This window comes from Saccopteryx bilineata, chromosome 1, assembly GCF_036850765.1.
Source record: "Saccopteryx bilineata isolate mSacBil1 chromosome 1, mSacBil1_pri_phased_curated, whole genome shotgun sequence".
Taxonomy (NCBI): domain Eukaryota; kingdom Metazoa; phylum Chordata; class Mammalia; order Chiroptera; family Emballonuridae; genus Saccopteryx; species Saccopteryx bilineata.
The window spans coordinates 399,344,665-399,367,150 of record NC_089490.1 but is presented as its reverse complement, the minus strand read 5'-3'; the positions used below and the strand labels follow the sequence as shown (position 1 = coordinate 399,367,150).

General features: G+C 59.7%; 2 protein-coding genes across 32 annotated transcripts in view; one reads left to right on the top strand and one right to left on the bottom strand.

Moving 5' to 3' along the window:
• NRXN2 (neurexin 2) overlaps window positions 1-6,718 on the top strand; it is a 111,120-nt gene extending 104,402 nt beyond the window's left edge. For 18 of the 28 annotated variants that reach the window (XM_066251912.1, XM_066251906.1, XM_066251904.1 and 15 more), the window contains one exon: window positions 5,238-6,718. In XM_066251912.1, the coding sequence (XP_066108009.1) occupies window positions 5,238-6,127 (890 nt within the window). In that variant the 3' untranslated portion in view covers window positions 6,128-6,718. The remainder of the gene's footprint in view (window positions 1-5,237) is intronic. The other 10 variants (XM_066251929.1, XM_066251928.1, XM_066251919.1 and 7 more) reach the window with 1 other exon arrangement.
• A 37-nt stretch (window positions 6,719-6,755) lies between these two features.
• On the bottom strand, window positions 6,756-19,186 carry SLC22A12 (solute carrier family 22 member 12). 4 transcript variants are annotated; one of them, XM_066251931.1, is made up of 10 exons: window positions 18,453-19,186; window positions 17,677-17,780; window positions 16,705-16,859; window positions 16,459-16,627; window positions 14,673-14,796; window positions 14,088-14,203; window positions 13,163-13,377; window positions 12,567-12,675; window positions 12,117-12,320; window positions 9,727-11,567 (listed from the first exon to the last, which is right to left on the bottom strand). In XM_066251931.1, exons 1-10 carry the CDS (start codon window positions 18,852-18,854, stop codon window positions 11,504-11,506), a joined length of 1,662 nt encoding a protein of 553 aa, XP_066108028.1. In that variant the 5' UTR covers window positions 18,855-19,186; the 3' UTR covers window positions 9,727-11,503. The 4 variants fall into 4 exon arrangements, with proteins under 4 accessions (XP_066108030.1, XP_066108029.1, XP_066108031.1 ...); XM_066251933.1 differs by lacking the exon at window positions 12,117-12,320 and having other exon boundaries at window positions 6,756-11,567; XM_066251932.1 differs by lacking the exons at window positions 16,705-16,859; window positions 17,677-17,780 and adding an exon at window positions 17,556-17,646 and having other exon boundaries at window positions 6,756-11,567.
• Window positions 19,187-22,486: the final 3,300 nt, after the last annotated feature.

The window sequence follows — 22,486 nt, the reverse complement described above, 5'->3', positions numbered from 1 at the left end:
ACATTTGTTCCTGGAACAGAACAACCTCAGTGGGAGTTTCTCACTCAGGTGCAGCCCAACCCAGGCGCTCCTGATCAGCGGCTGCTCGGCCTCAAGGGCCGAGAATCCAGACTCCTTCCACTTGGTGGCTCCTCCATCTTCAACACCAAATGGAAGGAGTCTTGGGAAAGAGGTGTCCCCAGAAGCAGACCCACGGTGGCATGCTCCCATGTTCTTGGGCACATCTGTGCATCCACACCTGCACACGTGAGCTCAGAGCCAGAGGTTCATTTACAGGCACACATCTGCTCAGACTTGCTGACACACACGTGCTCAGCTCCGAGGCTCACGTACGCACATGCTAAGAGACGTATGCCCGGGTGCACAGCAGCGGGCCCTCCGAGGGGTGCGTTCCTGCACGTGCACACAAGGACCTCTGTCTCTGACCTTGACTCTGCCCTGGTGTTTGCCCTTGTGTGTCGGTGTTTCTAGGTGGGGAGGGGCACCATCCTCAGGTCATGGCACAGAGTCACACAGGTGGTTCTTTGCTGGAAAAGGTAAGGGCTGAAATCTAGCCAGTGCCCTGCTTGCCAAGCCATGTGTCCTGGCCCTGGAGGGTGAGGCTGTGTCACCAGAAAGACAATACCTTTTCCAAATTGGCACAGAGATGCCGTTTGCCAAGTTGTGCACCTGCAGGGCTGTGGGCATGTCAAGGAGCTGCCTTTTTTTCTAATTGGTATGAAATGCCCTATGGGTTAGTGTCCTTCTTACCTTCATGGCCTGGGCAGGACACCTAGTGGTAGAGGCCTTAGCCAGCTGATGGCTTACTTCCTGACACTCAGTTTCAGCTCTGGACACCCCGTTGGGCGTAGGAACATCTTGTTTGGGTGGGACCGGGATCCAGGGGTAGGCTTCCAGTCAGGAATCTTCTATCCCCAAAGGCAGGAAGGGCTCGGCCTGCTGGGCCAGCAGCCCCCAGAGGCAGGGCGCTGCGGAAGGAGGAGTGCTCAGGAGTGGCTGGTGGTCTCCTTGGCCAGGATGGAATTCTCTCTAGTGAGTGAGACTGACATGCACCGAAACTCAGTTTCAGAGCAGCAGGTGGCTGGCATCTGACATAAGTACACCTGTATTTTCCAAATGCTGCCGCTGCCTGAAGTAGAGGAGGAGACGGGGCTGCCTACAGTCCTTCTCAGACTCCCAGGAGCACCCCATCCTAATGTGCACCCTTGGTGTGGAGCTGGACTCGGTCCCAGCTACCAGCGCCTTTGTGAGTCTGCACCCCTAAATGCCCAGCAGGAGGGGGGACTAGGGAAGCCCCATTGACCTTTCACAGTGAGGCATCTCTGGGACCCTGCAGGCCCTGCTAGTTCCTGACCAGGGCAAGCTTGTCTGATGCTTCCTGGACGAGTGTATGACCCCAGGAAAACCCAGTACCCCCCATTGTATGTGACTTGACTGCCAAAAAGCCCAAGTCAGCTGGAGGGGATACTGGGGAAGGAAGAAGGAAGGCAGCGTGGGCTTTTGAAAGCACGTTACTTGCGGTGATGTCTTGGTGAGGGTGTGAGTGCTGGGAGGAAGCAGTGGGGGAGGTGGAGTCTGGCGTGCAGGACCACCAGAAGGAGGTACTCAGGGACGGTTGTTGCTGTGTAGGGGACACGGGTGAAGGCAGGACACCCTCAGGAGATGCTGTCAAAGCCTTGAGCAGAGAAAGGCCCAGGGAAAACCCCCAGAAGAGCAGGGACAGGGCTATCCACAGATGGAGACCAAGAAGCAGATGAAGGGAAGGGGAAAGAAATCCCATGTGACCAGGCTTGGGAGGGCTCTGGATGTGGGGAAGACTGCACAGGGGAACCTGGGAGTCTGCGTGTCCCAAGGGCCCAAACAACCAGCAAGCTGGAGCAAATGGTGTGGGGGTTCAGGTCGGGCAGGATTTGTCTGTGGTCCGAGGCCTGAAGCCTCCACATACCATAGTCTAGTCGTGGGGCGAGGAAAAGGGTAGTAAGCCAAGGTCTATGCCCCAGTCAGCCCCTCTAGGGCATTATGTGGCCCCAGCAAGGGCCTCCTGGGCTTGGAATTCTGCTGGGACCGTAACTGGTTAAGAGCCACGAGCCTGCCTAGGACAGCCTTGGTCCTGAAGTTCCCAGGAGCAACTGGTGGCCTGGTTTACGACTGAGGGTGGAGACGGTGTGGGTGAGAGCTGGCCCACAGAGCCAGGCTTCTGCCAGGCTGGCCTCAGTGCCCACTGGGGTGGGTTGGGGAGGAAGGGTGTTCAGAAAGTAGCTGCCCCGGCCGTGAGAAGGGCCTTCAGCCCTTTCTAGCCTGGCCTGGCTCAGAGGAGATGCCTGATGAATACACCTTCCCTTCCCCGATCAAAACACAAGGAACCCCCGCTCTGTGACAGGTTTGGCTTTGGGTGCTAAGGACATAGACAGATGGGCCTTAGGCCTTTTCTGGCAGTGAGTTCAAACCTGAAGTCTTCCTGGAAGAGATGTTTGGCTGGATTTGAAGGATGAGTGAGATGACCAGAAGGCAAAAGTCAGGAAGGGGCAGGTGGTGTGGACCAGCAGGGAGGACCCCAGATGCAGTTAGGGTCCATCCAGGGAGGGGACCCTGCCATAACTGGGGGCAGCGTGCCATCGCTTGAAGGGCTGGCCAGCTTCCTGAGAGCTGATTTTGCCCCTTACCCAGGGACCAGGTGCTGGGCCATCCTCTGGGTCTGAGCTCAGGTGGGGATGGGAGGACAAATTATGATCATCCATTGGTTGAGATCCGTGGGATCCAGGTCTTTGCTCTCACCTGGGGCCAGGAGCCCAATACTCTAATTTTATAGATGAGATCATTTCATAGGTGGAGACTCAGAAAGTGAAAGAAACTTGCCCACAGTCACAAAGGAATTAAAGACAGAACAGATCTGTGGTCTCCTAGGTTAAGCCAAGAGTTAAACCGCCGAGCAGGTAACTACAAACGCGGGGAGGAGGAGTCAGGCCTTCCCAGTCTCCTTGTGAGACTCAGCCCTTTTCTGCCTCTGACTGCCACAGAAGGGACTGGGTAGTCCATTGATTCACCTAGCCTGACACCAGTACCTAGTGACCTTGGAGACTCAGCATTCTCCAGGCCCACCCCAGGCCTCAGCATTCTCCATAAAAAGCCAGGTTGGATGGTCCATCCCAGCTCCATAAAACATACTCGTCTCTTGGCTCGGTTTTTCAGTGTGGTTGAGCCCCTGGAGGGCCAGGCGCCCTGGGCCCTCCCTATCCGGGTAAAGGTGAGCCCCAGCCCAGTGGGAGACCGGAGCCTGGTAAGGAAGACAGCCTGAGGTGCTCAGCAGGGCTGCAAGTTCAGTGGCAAGATCTTGGCTGCGGTTGGCCCGAGTGGCCAGGGACGGATCCGCCAGATGGCCGGGCCTGTGGTCTGAAGGATCAGCAGAGGTGTTGGAACAGCACCAGAGCAGCTGGCCCGGCTGCAGTGCGGCAGGCTGGACCGGGGGGTGGAGGCTGAGGATGCTTCCTGCTGAGGGGTAGAGAGCTTATGGTGTGATCTGTGAGGACCACACCTTGCAGAGACCAGAGAGAAACATTCAGGTGGGGGCAGGGCTTTGGGCTATGCTGAAAAGAGCTAGAGAGAAAACTTCCAACCCTCATCAGCCTCCTAGACCTGGGTTCCAGCTTCCCAACACAGCAGGTTGCAGTACTTTGTGTATGGGGGGGGGGGGGAGCAGTGGGCTGATGGGAGTTGCAGTTTGTTGACCCAGGGGCTGATAGGAATTGTGATCCACACCCCTCAAAAGCTAATGGGAGTTGTAGTTCTCACCCTTTGGGCCTGATGAGAATTAGTTTTTGCCTAGGGGTCCCCATTCATCAGACCTAGGGTGGGAGGAGAACTGACCCCCTAAAAGTCCTTCCTACTGATTCCCTCGGGCCCTATATTAGCAAATACTTCCTTCCCAAATAGCTGTGTATGTATTTTTTTCTTTTTTTTTTGCTTTCTTCTTCTTTCTGTTGTTTTATTATTGTTTTAACAATAATAAGAGGGCCAGAGGCAGTCAAGCCCTGGCCAGGTCCTGGTGGCTCATGGGGGTTCTGGGGAGGGGGAGGGGGGGAGTCAGTGGGGGTCAGAGGTGAAGGTGGAGGGTAAAGAAAGAGAAAGTTGGGGAGCTAGTTACGGCTCAGGAATGTGTTCCTGCCCCCACCCCTGCCCTCCCTCACTCCCTGCTCCTCCCCACCTTCCCGCCTTTATGTGACTGGTCACCGCCCTTCCCAAAGGCCTGTAGCACAAGACTCTCCTTCAATGTGTCTGTCTCCTCCTTGCCCACTCTTCCTCATGGACCTTGTCACCTCCCACCTTCAATTTCTCCTCTCTTTATGGCCCACCTGCAGCTAGCCTCCAAAGCTCCCTCCCGTGACCGTCCCCTCCCAAGTCTTCTCGCCCATGTAGCAATTCCTTCATAGCTGCCGCCCAGGTCCTTCCCACCGCCCTCCCTTCCCCACAAGCGCCACACTCCATGCCGAGTGGCGGTAACCGCTCCTGCACACCAGCTTGCCCTGCAGATGGTAGCGTTGTTAGTTTGATGAGGGGGAGAGGGCACATGTGAGGGAGGAGAGAGAGTATCCAGGAGGAAGCAGGATGTCCAGGGAGAGAAGAGTGAGGGAGGGAGATACCGAACAGGTAGACAGGAAACGTGGTGCAGAAAAGTTGTTTTTTCTTATTTTTTTTCCGGGAGAACCCGCTTACACAGCTCTGTTTGTAATTTTTTTCTTCATGCTAAAATCACACGGCCTATTTGTTGATGTAAGTTGCCTGAATTCCGTGGTATGCTATCTTCTTTTTTAAAAACCAAAGAAAAAAAAAAGCAAAAAAAGAAATATCTAGAAAAAAAAACCCTAAAAGATATTGTTGTTAGGTTTGTTTAAATGCTGCTCTTGTATCTGTTTTTAAAGCCTTAAACCAGTAGAGTTTTTTTCCGTTTCTTTTCAATTTCCTTTCCTTTCTGTTCCTTTTGGTTTCTTAAGACAATCAAAAAGACCAAAACCCAGAGAGCCACAGAGCCCGTGCGTGGGGTGCCCAGGGCATCCAGCCGCTGCCCGCTTAAAGCGCAGTGCTGCGGCCGGCTGGCGGGCGGGCGCAGCCCGTGTAGTCTCCGCCAAAGCCAATTGGAACCGATTTGGGTGTGTGAGGCTGTTGTTTCTCTCTCTGTGGCGGCCGCCTGCGCCCTGGCCCTCGCTGACGCCCTCTCTTTTCTCTTCTCTCTCTTGTTCTAGGAGGAGAGTTAATATTGCCCATTATCACGGAGGACTCCTTAGACCCCCCTCCTGTGGCCACCCGATCCCCCTTCGTGCCCCCACCCCCCACTTTCTACCCCTTCCTCACGGGCGTGGGCGCCACTCAAGACACCCTGCCCCCGCCCTCCGCCCGCCGCCCGCCTGCCGCCGGGGGCCCGTGCCAGGCTGAGCAGGATGACAGCGACTGTGAGGAGCCCATCGAGGCCTCGGGCTTTGCCTCTGGGGAGGTCTTTGACTCCAGCCTTCCCCCCACGGACGACGAGGACTTTTACACCACCTTCCCCCTGGTCACGGACCGCACCACCCTCCTCTCACCCCGCAAACCCGCTCCCCGGCCCAACCTCAGGACAGATGGGGCCACGGGCGCCCCTGGGGTGCTGCTAGCCCCCTCTGCTCCAGCCCCCAACCTGCCAGCGGGCAAAATGAACCACCGAGACCCGCTACAGCCCCTGCTGGAGAACCCACCCCTGGGGCCCGGGGCCCCCACGTCCTTCGAGCCGCGGAGGCCCCCTCCTCTGCGCCCTGGTGTGACCTCCGCCCCTGGCTTCCCCCGTCTGCCCACAGCCAACCCCACGGGGCCTGGAGAGCGGGGCCCGCCGGGTGCCGTGGAGGTGATCCGGGAGTCCAGCAGCACCACGGGCATGGTGGTGGGCATCGTGGCGGCCGCGGCGCTCTGCATTCTCATCCTCCTCTATGCCATGTACAAGTATCGCAACCGCGACGAGGGCTCCTACCAGGTGGACCAGAGCCGGAACTACATCAGTAACTCGGCCCAGAGCAATGGGGCAGTGGTCAAGGAGAAGGCCCCGGCGGCCCCCAAGACGCCCAGCAAGGCCAAGAAGAACAAAGACAAGGAGTATTACGTCTGAGCCCCCCGGCACCGCGCCCCACTGCCAGCTGCCCCTCCCGGGAGGGCCCGAGAGGAGGGTGCGGCCCTCTCCCTGTCGGGGCCCTGGGGACCCACTCCCTGGCTGCCTCAGACTTCTCTCACGAAGAGGAAACGCAAAAAACAACAACAACAAACAAACAAGAAAGAAAGAAAAGAAGAGAAGGAAACCCCGTGCTCGTCCCTTTCCTCCTGCCGCCCGGGGCGGCCGTCAGTCCTGGGGCTGGCTGTCCCTATCAGCCCTGCGTTCCCGGCAGGGCGCGTGCTCACAGCCCTGGGTTGATTTATTTTTTTAAGGGGTGTAGTTTTATTTTGATGGGGTTGGGCGGGAAGGAAGGCCGGGGGTTTTGTAAAGTGTCCACTACTTGTCCTGTTAATTTTCCTCGACTTTTCTTTTTCCTCCCTCCACCTCTCCTGCCTTCCTTCTCTTCCAAGCCCGCCAGTCCCCACCCCAGGCTTGCAGCGTCTCTCTGTCCCCGTGCTCCTCCCCACTTCTTTCTTGTGTCTGGTTTCTCCCTTCCTTTCCTCCCTTCGGGTTTCCAGAGGCGGCGGGAGAAGAGGGGAGGGTGGGCGAGCAACCCAATGAAGGGGGGCAGGGGGGAGGGCTGGGCGGGGCAGTGGGTAGCCCCAGAGCGCCCTGACTCTGCGACTCTGCCCTCTGCCCTCGGGGGAAGGCACCTTCCTGGTGCCGCCCAGGGAAGGGGCTCTGGCCTGGGAAGGCCTGTTCCGTGGTGTGCCGCCGGGCGATGTGCATTGCTGGGGAAGCTGCTGGAGGAGCAGGGGTGGGGGGGCGGGGGGGAGGGGAAAGGCAAATGCAGATATATATTAAAGACAAATAATCTAGATACCGCGAGCAGCAGCCTGGGGCACCCACTGGGCTCCAGCAGCAGGGAAGAGAGCGAGCGAGGCGTCGCCCTCGGACTGAGGGGTCACTTCTCTGCCCACGGGCTCCCTGCTCCCCCAGTTTTTTTCTCTTTGTTAACAAATGTGTCTGAGTCTTGGAAAACAACCCAACCCCGGAAATGTGTGGGAAAAGAAAACAAAACTTTCCAAACCCAAAGGTCCTGTGCAGTTTGTTCGGGGTGGGGCTGTTGGGACCAAATTGTTGGGACATTGGTCCTGGCTCTGGGCTGGGGTCTGAGCCCAAATTGAGGCCCGTGAGAGTTGTTAAGTAACCCCTAAACTTTTGGGCTGAGCATGGCTTTGGGCTCCTGGGGCAATTGTCTCAAGTGGCTGAGGATGGGGGCAGGAAATAGCCCCCAATCTGGTGGGCGAAGACTGATGTCTGACCCTGGTTGGGTCAACCCACCTAAGGACCTTAGCTTCTCTGAATGGGGACAAATGCCCAGAGGCAGGAGTGCCGTGCTGCCCTCTAGTGGTTGCCACAGCTCTCAGGGGAGGCTGGGCAGTGTTATTCCTGGGTGACAAGGGCATCAGTGGCCGGTCCAAGGTCTCGAGGTGGGTGAATCAGTAGCTGAGTCCAGTTTCTGCCCAACCCCAGATCTCTGCTCCTTCTGCGTCTCTAGAGGTGTGGACCCTGTCCCTACCACAACTTCCATGTCCACTCTGGTTGACTGAGGGCAGTTCCTGGGACTGCAGATGGCAGTAGACCCAGCACACCTCATCCCCAGGGTTTTTCTCCCTCCTGGCCCACAGGACCAGGCGAGCTGAGAGATGGCTCTGTATTTGTTAAGCCTCTTGGTTGCAAGGAGCGGAGACTCAAGCAGAGACTCGAAGGCGGGGAATTGGGGGACCAGAGTGTGCAGGCCCCCTCGGGAGAGCGGGGTGTGGGTGGGTTTGCAGCACCACTCCAATGAACACGAAGACATCTCGCAGCCACGCTTCTGTCACCTAGGTTGCCTCTGCCTTTTGCTCGAAGGAGTTCGCCTCCCCTCCCAGCTCTGGCCTCTCATGGCCTGAGCTTGGCACTGCCCTTCACTGCCGCATGCAGCCTCCTGAGTGTCCATCGCGGTGGCTCTGCTGCCGCCTGGCTGGTTCTCCGGCCGTTTCCCAGTCCACAGGCCCGGTGCAGGCTGAGGCTGGACGCCTCCCAGGCCCTCGGGTACAGTGCCTGCAGGAGTACCACCCAGTTGGCTCATCGCCGCCACCTCCTCTCCATCCTGGGATGATGCTTTTGTCTTGGGACCCTCCCCACTATGGGGTGTGCCTCCAGAGGTCCTGGGGTCCTACCCCAGGGTCCTAAGAAGGGGAGGAGATGGGTCCTCCCCAGCTGCCTGGGGTGTGGCTCTCTACGGTCCTGTTCTTCCTTGCCCTCCTAAACCAGCCACGCGGGGAGAGGGAAGCCCTGGCTTGCCCTTTCCCTCACTGCTCACACTTTTGGAGCCTGAGGTTGACATCCCCAAGGTCAGCTGTAGCCCCTTGTGGCTCTGCTGGTGCTCTCTCTGTTCAAGGGACAGAGACTTATCTCAGGTTCCCCTGCCCCTGTCACCACTAGCCAAAGAAAATAAGAACAGGCAGGCAGTAGTTCTTTGGTGTCAAGAAGAGGACTATCTTTGCTTCAGAAATTTCTAGAACAGCCCTGAACAGTCTGTCAGAGTAGGGGGCCAGAGAGAGGGGCAGTGCAGGAGTTGGAAGGACAGCCCCCAGCCCTGCTTTTGCCATGTGGCTGTGGGACTGGTGTTTTCTTCTCTGCATAAAGAGGCGAAGAACTCCTGTCACTCAAAAGCTTGGTTGTAAGAGGAAAGATTTCTGAACCCTGCCATTGACTCAGTTTACCCATCTATAAGAGATGGTTACCTAGGCCTCAACTTCTTTGTCTTGGGCATCTAATGTTGAACTTAGCACCCGATCCTCATGGGCTCTCGAGTTCTGGCTGGCCTGGCCGTGACCCCCAGGAGGGTTCAAACAGCACTTGGGGGGTAGCTGAAGTTCTAGGCACCCCACTCCTTGACAGGAGAGGAGATTCTCCTGGGTGAGGGTTCAAGGACAAGGTTTGGGACAGAAGCTCAGAATAAAGTCTGGCTGCAGCCTTTGACCTTGATGGCCTGCCCTGGCCCTCCAGGCTCCCGGGGAAGGGAACACCAGCTCAGCCAGGGCTGGGGCTGCTCTGGGAGGATGTGCCCCTCCTGGAGGTGGGTACGGAGCCTGTGGTGCCCAGCACTGCCCGTCCCCACACACCTTCCTGGGTGACCTATGTCCCAGGCCAGAGGCAGGAGAAGGGAGTGGGTCCCGAGCCCCTGCTCCGTCTTCGCTGTCTGAAGCCTCTGCTGCCGGGAGGAAGTCACTGTGGGCGTGGTTGACGGGTGCTTCTCTGCACACTGCCCCCCACCTCTGTTGCTAGGTCTCTTCCCAGTGCCTTCAAGGGCAGGGGCTCCCTGTGGCGGAGGTCGAAAGAACGCTTGTATTCCAGGGAAGGCTGCCATTGCGGCCGGCAGCACCCAGCCCTCCCGTGAGCCTGCAGCCCCGCCCAGGGCGCACCCCGCCATGGTGGTGATGGTGATTTCATTCCCTAGTAGTCCCCAGAGGGGCGGGGCCCTGGGTCCCAGAAGACTGTGACCACCTGGAAGGGCGGGCAGCAAGGCCCCTCTGAGCGCTTGTGAGCCAGAGAACACTCTGTGTGTGTGTGTGTGTGTGTGTGTGTGTGTGTGTGTATGTGTGTGTGTGGAGGGCATTGTGAGGAGCCATCTCCCACCAGCCCTAGCTCTGCCTTCTGGAAGCTTCTGGACACCCTGGAGCCACAGGAAATGCTGAACAAGGGTAGGAAAGGCAGCTAGGGCTCAGCCAGGCAGCAGGCAGACATGACAGAAAGTCTGGGGTGGGCTGGGACAACCTCGGTCCGGGGGGTCTTCACTGAGGGGCAGCAGTAGGCAGATGACTGAGGACACAACCTTCCGAGGCTCAGCGGCTGCAGCTGGTAAGACCAGGCCAGGGAGTGATCTCATCTCCCTGGGGTCGAAGAGCTATGTTCTGTTTTCCCGTGAACCTTCTTCTGTATTTGTGCACCTGTGTGTACACATTGTGTGTGTGTGTGTGTGTGTGTGTGTGTGTGTAAGCGTGCAGCTGGTTCTGGAAGCAAGACACAGGCCCAAGTGGCCCAGAGACCAAGTGAACACAGCTGGCGGGACCTCCCGGGGCAGCAGATGGCTCCCGCCTGCACCTGCGTCTGTTCGCTGGTGGCCGGGAGTTCCGGGCCTGCCCCTTCCTGCCGGAGCCCCTGCACTGCGCCCCCCGGAAGTGGTGCCCAGGCACCCTGCAGGCACCCAGCTGGTTCTGAGAGAGGCCCATGCCCTTGAGGAGCACCACTGGACATCTAGATTGGGAGGCCTGAGGGCAGGCTGGGAGTGTTGTGGCCACAGCGGGGCTCTGGAGACCTACAGACCAGGGTTTGACTCGAACCCACCCCCTCCTGGCTCTGTGTCACAGGCAGTCAGTTTTCCCGTCTGTGAAACAGGGCGAAGTCTACCTCAGAGGATTCAGGAAAGATGCAATGAGGGACGCCCTGCGGTGCCCAGCCCGGGGCCTGACCCACACCAGGGGCAAGGAAGGGCAGCTACTCAGGCAGACACTCGAGGCAGGAACGCTGGCCTGGGAGGGGTCACCCCAGGGAGGAGCCCCCACCCAGGCCCACCCCCCTGGGCCCATCACAGTCGGTGAGGGCCTGTTGTGCATTCCTTTATTCACTCTTGTCTCCCCCCCCCCCCCCGCCATGGTCCTCCGCCTAGCTGTGTGTGGGAGCTGGAGACACCCCAACCCTCTGGGAATTCACAGGCTAGCAGCGGGGAGAGAGGTACATGGCTGCAACCATGGGTAAGGGTTTCCTTAGACCTTTGGGCAGGCCCTGGACCCTTGGACTGAGGACATTGGCCCGGGTCTGGGAGGTGGAGTGGGAGTTTGCAGAGAACGGGGTGGGGGGTGGGGGGTGGGGGGCATGCACTCCCAGCAGAAGGCGTGGCCAGCAGGCAGACTGGCTATGTGCTAAGGGGCGGTGTGGAGAGGAGCAGGAGCCAGGGGCCGCCAGTCGGGCGGAGCTGCAGAGTGAAGCTGCCATCACCTGTCCAGAGCCCTCAGGCTGCAGGGAGAAGCTGGGAGGTTTCACCTGGGATGATGATCGGTCTCTGAGCCCAGGGCAGCAAGAGGGAAGCATGGGGTCAACAGGCTGGCCCCTTCCCAGGGCCTGGTCCCTGCTCCTCTCTGTGCGCAGGAGTGAGGGTCGGGTGGCCTCCTGTCCATCACACCACCTTCTGCCCTGTGTGTGTTGAAGGGTGTTCCTCTGTCTGAGGAACAGGGCTGGGCAGGACGGGCAGCTTCCGGGCCCTCTGGAAATCAAGGCCTTTGCTCTCCTGCCTTCAGCAGAGGATCGAAGACTCCCTGTTTGTCCTGTCTCAGGCTCTCAGGAAGCCTAAAACTGCGTGGATTTCAGGACAGAGGGCTCCCGGGTGTGGTGCATTGCCTTCTTTACTGCCCTGTTCAGGAAAGACATGGAGAGGTTGTGTCTCACAGGTGCAGTAACCCCTGACCTCTGACCATTGTCTATCCTGAGGACTCAGAGAATACTGATGCGCTCTGGGGCCCAGGACTGAGCTCCCTGAGCACGTGACGGAGGCTGTGTGTGTGTGTGTGGGGGGGTAGTGGAAACCTGGTGGGGGTAGTGGAAACCTTCACAGGTATCTAGGGGCTTTGGTTGTAGAGTCTGGGGCCAGTGAGAACCCCAACAATGGCCACCATGCCCTCAGCTCTCTCCCTTACACAGGACTACACTCTCTTCCCTTTGACCTCTTTCAAGGTGGAACTGGGATTCGCTGGGCCATTTGGACCTCAAATGGTGGAATGAAGAGCAGGGTACAAAATCCCCACTGTCAGTCAGGAGACCCAGCCCTTGGCCTCCACTCTCTCACAGATGTGCTGTGTGACTCTCAGCCAATCTTATCCCTCTCTGGGCCTCTGCTTCTACTTCCATCCAGTGATGGGGTGCTCTAAGGGAGAAGACACTGGTCCCGGGCGAGTCCACTCACTGGTTCTGCACATCTTGGAGGGTGTCGGGCAGCGGCAGGCCCTGCGTCTCGGGCAGCAGCAGTGCAGCCAGGCCGCTCAGCACTGGCACAGCCCCGTACAGCAGCAGGGGCAGGGAGGGGTGGTACACATCCAGGAGCCGGACCAGAGGCCCTAGTATGGCTCCCCCTCGGTTCACCATGTGACCCAGGCCCACTGCAGTCATCCTGCCGGCACAGGTGCAGCTGTGAGGGGCCACTCTACCTGCCCAGGGCCTTGACCCCCCACTCCCACCCAGCCCTGTTCTGCTTAGGGAGGTGGTGTGGGTCAGGCTGGGCAGGGGGGCAGGGGGGCACCTGGGCAGCCAGCCCCGAGACGAGGTGGAAGAGAGACACAAGGCATGAACACCCAGGTCTGGAGCAGACCCCTCTCAGCCCAGGGCAGCCCTCTCGGGGGCCCGGGCACAGCCTCACCTGAGCGGGGTGGGGAAGAGCTCACCACTGTAGATAGTGGTGCAGGTGAAGGAGGAGACTACACACCAGACGCCCAGCATGGCCAGGACTGCACGTAGGAATGGCATCTCTGTGGACAGAGCCGGGGTTAGCAGGGAGGGGGCAGGGGCCACAGGGTCGGATGGAGTTTCTCCCCCCGACCTTTCACACGTGTGTGAGTCACCTTCACCCGAGTGTCCCCACATCTCACACAGGTGCCATGTCCTAGATGATCTCATTCTCTGAACCCCCCCCAATCAGCTCCCCACCCAGACATCCAGAGCAGACCCTGGGAGTCCTCCCTGGCCCTTCCCCCCAGTCTCCTTGCCCCTGTCCGCACACTCCGTCACTGAGTTCTTATTTTCTCTCCACAATTTTTCACAGTGCCACCCGCCCGCCTCCATCTGCCCAGTATGTGCCACCACCGGCTGTCCCAGACACCCCAACAACCTCCTTCCTGAGCCCCTGTTCTAGTCCAATACCCTCTAAGGAGGAGGAGCCAGGTGTCCTCTCCTGGCCCCGGCCCCCTCAGGGAGGAACCTCCGGCCGCAGCTCTGTGCCCAGACAGGCCCGCTCACCGTGGGGCACCAGCATGTTGGCCAGGATGGAGAGCCCTGACAGCAACAGGGATGCCACCTGTATGGGGCGGCGGCCCAGGCGGTTCAGCAGCATCATGGTGGCTATCCTGGCTGGGATGTCCAGGAGCCCGAGGAGGGCCTGGAGCAAGAAGGTGTCGCTGTGCAGGGCCTGCAGGTCTAGGGTCAGGCCAAAGAAGATAAAGCCAAAGGCAAACCTGGGGGTGGAGGTGGGGCAGGCAGGTGGGGTCAGGCAGAGGGATTGGGCTGCTCCATTGCTTGTTTGTTCTCAGACCCATTTCCGCCCTCCTCCTGCTGCCCTGACATGGCAGAGGGTGGTCCCCACAGGCTTCGTTTCCGGTCCTCTTGCCTGTGCTGCTCCTCGTTAGGTTTGACCAGTGGGAGGCGCTAGTGAGAAGCTGGAGGTGCGAGCAGAAGCAGGGGCGTCCCTCCCTGCCTCTCCCTGGGGGCTGTGTCCTCTCCTCAGCCCCGTCTTCCACTGAGCAGGCCCTCCCTCGGAGGCCTCACCGCTTTCAGTCTTTGCTGGGTGGCCCTGACTCCTGGGCTGTCCGGGTCCCTGAAAATTGGGTAGATGTCCCTTTCTGCTGTTGACGTCTCTGACTGCCTCCTGTCCCACTGGGCTCTCAGCTGCCTCAGCACCTTTGTTAGAAATCGTTATTAACCTCTTCTAGCGACTGCCCCCTGAGCCTGCCTGGCCTGGGCAGTGTCCTCTGGAGAGCCCGACTGGAAGAGGTGCCAGTGCGATCAGCCTTGTCCTGGCGGCGCCTCCAGGACTGTGGGACCCACGAGAGGACATCGGAGGGCCCCTGGCTGGATGCCAGCTCGAGCCTTGATTCCAGCCTTCCTAGCTGCCAGCCGCCTGCAGCAGGCCGGAGGAGGGGGCCGGGGGGGTTGAAGGAACACCTACCAGCACAGAGAGGTGACAAAGGTCCGGAGGCCCAGTATACGCGTGCAAAGCAGGGTACTCAGGCTGGCAGGAGTCTGGCGCACCCTGAGCTCTTTCTGCGTGGCTGACAACAGGACCTTTGGGAGAGGGGCACTGCTAGTCCTGGGGGCTCTGAATAGGCCCTCCTCTTTAAGACACCTCCTTTTTCTAAGTGAGGAGGGAAGATAGACAGCTCCCACATACGCCCCTACTGGGATCCACCCAGCAACCCCATCTTGGGCCGATGCTTGAATCAACAAGCTATCCTCAGTGCCTGGGGCTGATGCTTGAACCAGTCGAGCCACTGGCTGCAAGAGGGGAAGAGAGAGAGAAGGGGAGAGGGACGGGGTGAGAAGAAGATGGTCGCTTCTCCTGTGTGCCCTGACTGCGGATCAAAGCTGGGACGTCCACACACCGGGCTGATGCTCTACTGAGCCAACCAGCTAGAGCCTCTAAGACTCTGATATTAGGGGGCTGGGTCCCTCGGCTTTCCTCCCAAAGGCCATGTGCAGGGCAGGGAGAGGGTCTGAGGGCCCAGACCTGGGAGAAGGCTTGTCCCTGCCTCACCTCCATGGTCAGTGTGTCCCGCACTGCCTTCTTCCCGTTGACGGCAGCTACCATCTGCAGCTCCCGCAGGCCCTGCTCCAGCCTGCCTACAGTGATGAGCCATCGTGCCGACTCTGCCAGCCACCTGGGGCAGGGGACAGAGGGAAGACTGGGTGGGGGCCACTGCCTGTGGCTCCTGCTGGCCCACTGGCTCCAGTGGGTGGCCCAGGGTCCGGCCTACACAAGCTTCACTGCCCCTCTTTCCCCTTCTGCCCAAGGGGTGGCCTCACTGCTGTCCACAGGCCCCGGGCTCAGGCTAGGGAGGTCAGGGGGTGGGAAGAGAGGGACACTGTGACGTGTGGCAGCGGCCACACCATCTCAGCCACCGTCCTTCCCGGAAGGTCAGCCTCTCTCCCTCCTCCTCCCTCCTCCTCCCATTGGGTTGAGGTGGGGGATCCCTATTCTCCCCTTCCTGCCGCCCTCCTGACCCCATGGCCCTTCCCCTGCCTCACCTGGGAGCCAGGCCACCCCTGTGGCGACAGGATCACAGTCCTGCCAGCCCACCAAAGGAGCCGAGCCTGCCAGGTCCTTCCTCCACTCTGTGGCACTCCCCAGATGTCGCATGGCCCCGTTCATCTCCACGGTTGCACCTTCCTGCCTGAGCTGGCCCCTCCCCCGCCCCTCCCTGCAAACAGAGTCCTTAGTCCCGGCATCAGCAGCACCCCTTGCACCTGGTCGCTCGACACCTAGTTCCGTCACCTCTAGCATCCCTTGTGCTCGACTGACCCTGCGTTCCTTGCCTCACCTTTGTCCCTGTTGTCCTAGCTGGGACAACAGTGGCCACCTCCTGAGTGTCATTTGGCTTCGTGCATGCCAGTGTCCTTTCCCCATGGCACGACCCAGGCCCGAACACTGCCCTGGCTCCCACAGTCCCCAGCACCAAGCGCGCACCCCCTGCTCTGTGTGCCCAGCTGGCCGAGCTCCCGGGATGCCCACCTCTCCACCCTGGCTCCTACACCCAGGACTGTGCTGCTGCAGGTTCCCAGCCAGACACGCTTTCCCTGTGAGCAGCCACAGGGCGGGGCCACTTCCTGCACACCTGCCAGGACCCTGAGGTCCTCTGAGGTTTACAGAACAAGTGACAAAAGGGAGGACTCAAGTGTCTTTAGAGGTAGAGTTGACAAGACCCAGGGACCTGCTGAACTTGGGGTGGGGTAATGGTGTTGGGGAAAGAGGTATCATGGCACCTCTGACTCCCTTAGGTGGTGGACGGGGGCTGCTATCACCCTGGGGGGCCTGGGGCGGAGCGAGTGTAAAGAGATGTTGTTTGGATGCTGCGGCCCCAGTCACGCAGCTGTTGCAGCTGTTGCACAGGCCGTCGGGAACAGGAAGCTGGTGGCCCGGGGAAGGCAGGGCCGGAGAGGGCATTTGGGGTCGGCAGCATTTGGAGGGAGAGTCATGGGCACAGGTGAGGCTGCCCGGGGAGAGGGCACAGCAGGCACCCACCACGTGCTACAGAGGCCTAGCAGAGTGAGGGGGGGCAGGGTGGTGAAGGGTGAGGAGAAGGGGGGAGGGAGGTGGATGAAGCAGGAAGGAGCACCCTGAAGGGCGGAGGAAGGAGACGAAGGTGATGAGGCCCGGGCTCCCGGGCGAGATGGGTGAGCATCAGGGGCTTGCAGTCAGTCACCAGCTGTGCCAGGCTCCCCTGGCTCCCCTCCTGCCCTGCACCCCTGGCCTCCTGCGCCCCCAGCCCTCTGTCTCCCATTTCCCTTAGTGGAGGACGGGGCGGGGGCGGGGTGGCACCCACCAGGAGTACACAAACATGAGGAAGAAGGGGACAGAGAACACCAGCTGCAGCAGCACCCAGTTGCGCACGCCGTAGGCCACTCCGGCCAGCAGGACCATGCCGACGCTGAAGCCCAGGGTGTTCAAGGTCATCATCAAGGTCTGGGCTTGTGCAGACGTCCACTCCATCACTGCAAGGAGACCATCCAGGTCATGCCAGGAGCCTTCGAGAGCCTTCCCTGCTCGGCTCTGGATCAGAGGCACCTACTGAGAGTACTGCTGCTCATCGAGATGCCCGCTATGGTCATGCCCGCCAGGAAGCGGAAGAGGCAGTACGTAGGTAAGTTGGGGGCAAAGGCGGTCGCCGTGCCGAACACAGCTATCTGAAGGTAGCACCAGGTCAGCACCGGCCTGCGCCCAAACCTGTGACACACACGGGGAGTGTGCTGGGGTCCTCAGTGGGCCACGATGTTGGCCATGTGAGTCTGGACCACCAGAGCCCACCCTATGCTTGCACACTCAGCAGAGAGGGATGCTAAAATGACACCTGGTGCCAGACCCACATTCTTTTTCTTTAAATTTATTTTTATTTTTTATTTTTTATTTTGAGAGGAGGGGAAATAATGAGACAGACTCCCGCATGCTCCCTGACCAGGATCCACCCGGCAGCCCCCGTCTGGGGCTGATGCTCGAATCAACAGAGCTATCTTCAGTGCCCAAGGCCAACACTTGAACCACTCCAGTCACTGGCTACGAGAGAGGAAGAGAGAGAGAAGGAAGAGAGGGAGAGGGAGAGGATGAGGAGCAGATGGTTGCTTCTCCTGTGTGCCCTGACCAGGGATCAAACCCGGGACATCCATATGTTGGGCCGATGCTCTGTCCCCTGACTTGACTGGCCAGGGCCAGAACCACATTCTTCGTCTATGGAGGGAGGGCTCATGAGCACAGGTGGGTACTCTCAGCAGAAAACGAGTTCTCCATCAGCAGGAGCGCCCAAGCAGCAGCTGAAGGCAGGCGTGCGGCTGAGCAGGTTCAGCAGTGAACGTTTGAGTGAGAGCATAGGAGCCTCCGCAAGCCCAGAGGAGAGCTGGGGAAACCAGGCCCAGAGAGGGTGCGCACCTGGCTCAGCAGCACAGCTGGAGGGTGTCAGGAGGGAGACTCCCACGCAGGCATCTGGGAGCCCGGAGTCAGCCAGGCCAGCGGGGCCTGCCTGAATGAGAAGGGGGAGGGGGATACGCACCTGTCGGAGACCGGGCCGCATATGACGGCCCCCACCAGGATCCCGGCCAGGAAGATGGACTGGGTCATGGGCCTCAGGGCATTAGAGTCGCACACCAGGTCCCACTGGTGGGGGAGGAGGACGGAGCTGAGCTCAGGAGGCAGAGGGGGCGCAGGTGGGAGGGGCAGAGAAGCTACAGGGAAGGCCCTTGGGAGCTGGGTCTTGGCGGCTGGCCTGGTGACCTCTAGGGTTGTACAGAAGGGCCCTGTGGGACAGCAAGGGCTGTCACCCCTTGCCTAAGCCCCTCCATGGCTCCCCATGGCACCCCAGGGAAGGGCCAAGCCCCTCTAGCCTCATCTGCCCTCCCCCGCCTTGCCCGAGCTGGTGCCGCACTCCTGTCCCTGTGGTCCTTTGCAAAGAGGCCCCTTCCCTGTGGCTGCGATGGGCCACCCCTCTCGCTTTCCCAGGTTTTTCCAGTGTCCCCTTGTGGGGTCACCTCTGGAAATCTAACAGATCCTCCCTGAGTCTTCTTGTGACGGAGAGGAGCAAATGGGCTGCTGCTGGTGGGTGGCAGCAGGTCTGCCCTGGGCATCCAGGGTGCCCACTTCGTGTGACCTGCTGTTCTCCCATCCCAGGGTCTTCGTAGGCTGTTTCCTGCCACCAACCCCTCTGCAGGTGGAGGTGGTCATGGAGGGGCTGGCTGGAAGCTAATGGCAAGTGAGGAGGCCTCCCGTGACCGGGCCATTGTGAGTCCTACCAACCACAGGGCCTGGGAAGGTGTTGAGGGAGGCTCCTACCTTGGATACAATGGTGGAGGTGAAGGTGCTGTGGTCGTAGACCCAGCCGTCCGTGCACGGCTCCGTGGCGGCCTCGCTCCAGTTGGCGGCCGTGGCGTTGGGCTCCAGGAGCTGCCACTGAGGGTGGCGGAAGCGGCGACACCGGTGGGGCCCGTGGTTGGGGCCCGGTGGGATGGACACAGCCAGGAGGGCCTCGGGGCCCAGGGCGCCAGGGGCGCTGGCCTGGGCGGAGCTGTTGTCCAGGAGGGGCACCCAGCAGCGGTGCGCGGGCACTGCGGCCGAGAAGTTCTCCAGAAGGTTCTGGCCGATGATCCACATGAGGGGCACCAGCAGCGCCGCTGTCTGCAGAGCTTGGAAGCGACCCAGGCTGCCCACCTGGTCCAGGAGCTCAGCAAAGGCCATGGGGCTCCCAGGGCACCAGTGAGGGTGCCCACGTCACCGAGCCCGGTGGAGGGCCCAGGGGCTGATGGCAGTGGCTCGCTTCCCCGGTGGCAGCTATGGCTTCTCCCGTCGTCGGGCGGCCTCGAGCATGACAGTGGCCCCTCTGCTTTGCTGACTCTCTGGGCTCCCGCCCAGCGCCTGTCACTCAGGGTGGCTCTGACTGGGACCTGAAGCTGTGTGGTGGGACCCTGAAGCCACTGTCATCTCCCCCAGAGATGTAGCTGCCCCTGTCTCCAGGAGAAGCTGAATTTGGGAAGTGAGGAAAGTGGAGGCCGAAGTCACCCAGACTGCAATTAAACTGTGACCAAGTAGCATTTATGGAAGAGAGGTTAGTAATCATTTCCTCAGTGAAAATTAACCCAAATCTGCGGGAGCAAATCAAACACACGGCAGTCCCTGCCCAGTGTGGGCTGGAGGCCTCGTGAGCAGCCAGGTCTCTGACCCTTGCGCAATGGGATGCCTTGACCCTGTCCTGGGACGCAGGCGGCTGTAGCCGCCCCTGACCACCCTGCCTCCTCCCTGCGGGGCTGGCATGAGCCTGGAGTGACATCTGTGCGCTAGGAGGACCCATGTGTGTGTGTGTGTGTGTGTGTGTGTGTGTGTGTGTGTGTGTGTTTTTGTGTGTGTGTGTGTGTGCACGTGCACGCGCGCCCCAAGTCACCGGCCTAAGGGACATCTCTCTATCCCACTGGGCACCGAGCTCCCGCCGCACACGCCTCTCCACGGCAACCCCATCGCAGCTCTCGGCGACCCCTCCCCGCAGGGTCAGTAGCTCAGGACAGCACCCTGGGCTCATCACTGACCCCTCCCCTCCTCCTTTCACACCCCCATGCCTTCGGCCAGGAAGTCCTGTTGGCTCTACCTCCCGAACCTCCCCGGGCCATGCCCACCTCTCCCTCGGGCCATGCCCACCTCTCCCCGGGCCATGCCCACCTCTCCCTCGGGCCATGCCCACCTCTCCCCGGGCCATGCCCACCTCTCCCTCGGCTGCCGCCGCCCCCGGGCCCAGGCCGTGCCCTCTTTCCCTTGGCTCCCTGCAGTGGCCTCTCCACTGGCCGCCCTGCCTCCACCTGTGAGCCTCTATAGCTCGTTCTCCACACATAGACAGGTGCTGCTTCTCCTGTCAGGCCCGGTCACGGTGGTGCTCGGTGCTCGCAGCCGGCAGCGTGCCCTCGGCCGCGGAGGTGAGGCCCGAGCCGGACAGTGCGCGGCCCTCTCCCGCCCCTCGGGGCTCGTCTCCTCCTAGCCTTGCTTTCTCCACGCCGGCCCCATTGGCCCGCACTGCCTGTCGCTGGAAGGTGCAAGGTGTGCCTCTGCCTCAGGGCTCTTGCACTTGCTGTTCTTTCTGTCCCAAACCTTCTCCCAGAGAGCCGACAGCATACATTTCTCAATTCTTCGTTAGGGAGGTTTCTTTCTCAGCGAGGCCCTCCCTGACCTCCTCGTTTAACTCCCCCTGCCCTACCCCCAGCTCTCCCCAGGCCCCTTCCTGCTTCCCTCCCCCCCCCCAGCTTCACACCACCCGGTTCCCTTCACCTCCTGCTCACGGACCTCCTTTCCATCCCGCCTCTCAGCACCAGAATGCAGGCTCCTTAAAGGTGGGGCTGGGCAGATTCTGTTCACTCTGTATCTCTGTCACCTGGGGCAATGCCTGGCACGTAGTAGGAACTTTGTAAGTGCAGAGTGAATGGATGAATGAACAAATATCTCAATTCCATATTACCAACCCACCCCAGAATCCAGTCGGAATCAATCTGGTGGGAGGCGGGCGGCTCCAGTGTCCAGCTCACGAATTCGCTCCTTAGTTGAATTTATTCTGCTCTCCAGCCCCTCTGTTGAGACCCTTATGTCCCAAACCATGGGAGTTTTAGGTTCAGAATGTATACGTTTCGTTTCAAAATTACTCTTGGGTACTCTGTAAACTGCCTGTTCTTGTTTCCTAACTTCTATTTTCTTATCTTGTGGCTGCAATCATTTCATTGATCTCTTGGAGGATTTTAAGTTTGCTTTTCTCTTATTATTAAGGGGTTTATTTATTCATTGAGGGGATTTTTCTGAGTGGTTATGGACCAGCCACTGCCCCTGGCACTGGACAAACAGCTGTGATAAAACAGGAATAGTCCCTGGCTTGGGCTCTGTGGAAGGACATGCCAGTGGGGGAGGGGAGACAGACTCAGAAATAATGAACACAATCTACTGATGAGACATGCTTGTGTCATGGACAGAGATCGGGTGGCAGAAGGGGCAGAATACGGGGCCCACCTTAGCTGAGCAGTCAGGGAAGACCTCTCTGTGGAAGTGACATTGGGAGAGACCTGAATAGGTGAGGGGACAAGGCATATAGATGCTTGGGGAAAGGGCATTCCAGACAGAGGGAAGAGCAAGTGCAAAGGTCCTGTGGTGGGCATGGTCCTAGTGCGCTCAAGGAGTCGTGAAAAGGCCAGTGTGCCTGGAGTGGCATGAGCAAAGGAGAGAGTGGGATTAAATGTGGGTCGAGCAGTTATGGGGCTGGAACATATGGATCCTCACAGGGTTTTGTGGGGAGGAGCAACATGGCCTGGCATGTTTTAAAAAGCTCCCCCCGAGTGCTGTGTGGAGAACACACTGAAAAGGGAGCAAGGGTAGGAGGAGGTTCCCAGGAGGCTGTTGTGTGGCCCACTAGAGTGATGACGAGGATCCGCTGCAGCACAGCAGGGCGGGTGGGGAGAGGTGCTTGCACTTACGGTATAATGGTTTGCTTTGCGTTTGATGTAACTGCTGAGAGGGGAAAAAAAGGATGACCCCCAGTTGGGTGAGTGAATGGGGGCATTTACTGAGATGGAGGACGTGGCTGGGGAGAGAAGTTGGAAGAGGAAGTAAATCATCTGGCTTTGGATAAGACTGACATGGCCATTAGCCAGCCGGGCAGTGGCGTTGGGGAGTGAGCCGGTGTTGGAAGGCATTCCAAGTATGGGATGAGGAGAGCTCCCCTAGGCAGAAACCTTTCAGGGCAGAGAGGGGGTGGAGCCTGAGCCCTATGCTTTTCAATCCTTAGAGCTCAGGAAGGAGAGGACCCCGCAAAAGAGCTTGTGCAGGTCAAGCCAGCGAGGCAGGAGACCCAGGTTGGGGCCGCTGCCTGGAGCCGGAGAAGAGGCCCTCGGAGGGGCAATCAGTCAGCGACATCCAGTGCTGCGGGGAGGCGGCCTGAGGTGACGACTGGAGCCGACCTCTGGGTTGGCAGGTGGACTTGCTCGGTGATCTGAATGGGACATGGTTTGAGTTCATGAGAGTGATACCAGCTGCTGTCACGCCCAAGCCCCAAAATGTATAAGGACTCAAGCACAATGGAAGTTTACTTCTTGATTATGGAAGGTCCCATATGGGTGTGGCTGATCTGTGGGCTGCACCCCCCCCCCCGTGGTGTCTGGGAGTGGCGGGCTTCCCCACCGCAGCCTGTGTTGTCCGTGATAGGTCACTGTACTTGCACGCATCAGGCCAGGGAAGGGCACGAGAGGCTTCCACACGCGCTCCATAGTGAGAACCAGTTCCACCTTGATGGCAGGCCGGGTGGGAACGGGAAGCCGGGGCACTGGGCAGGGGCCATCTCTGCTGCTCGG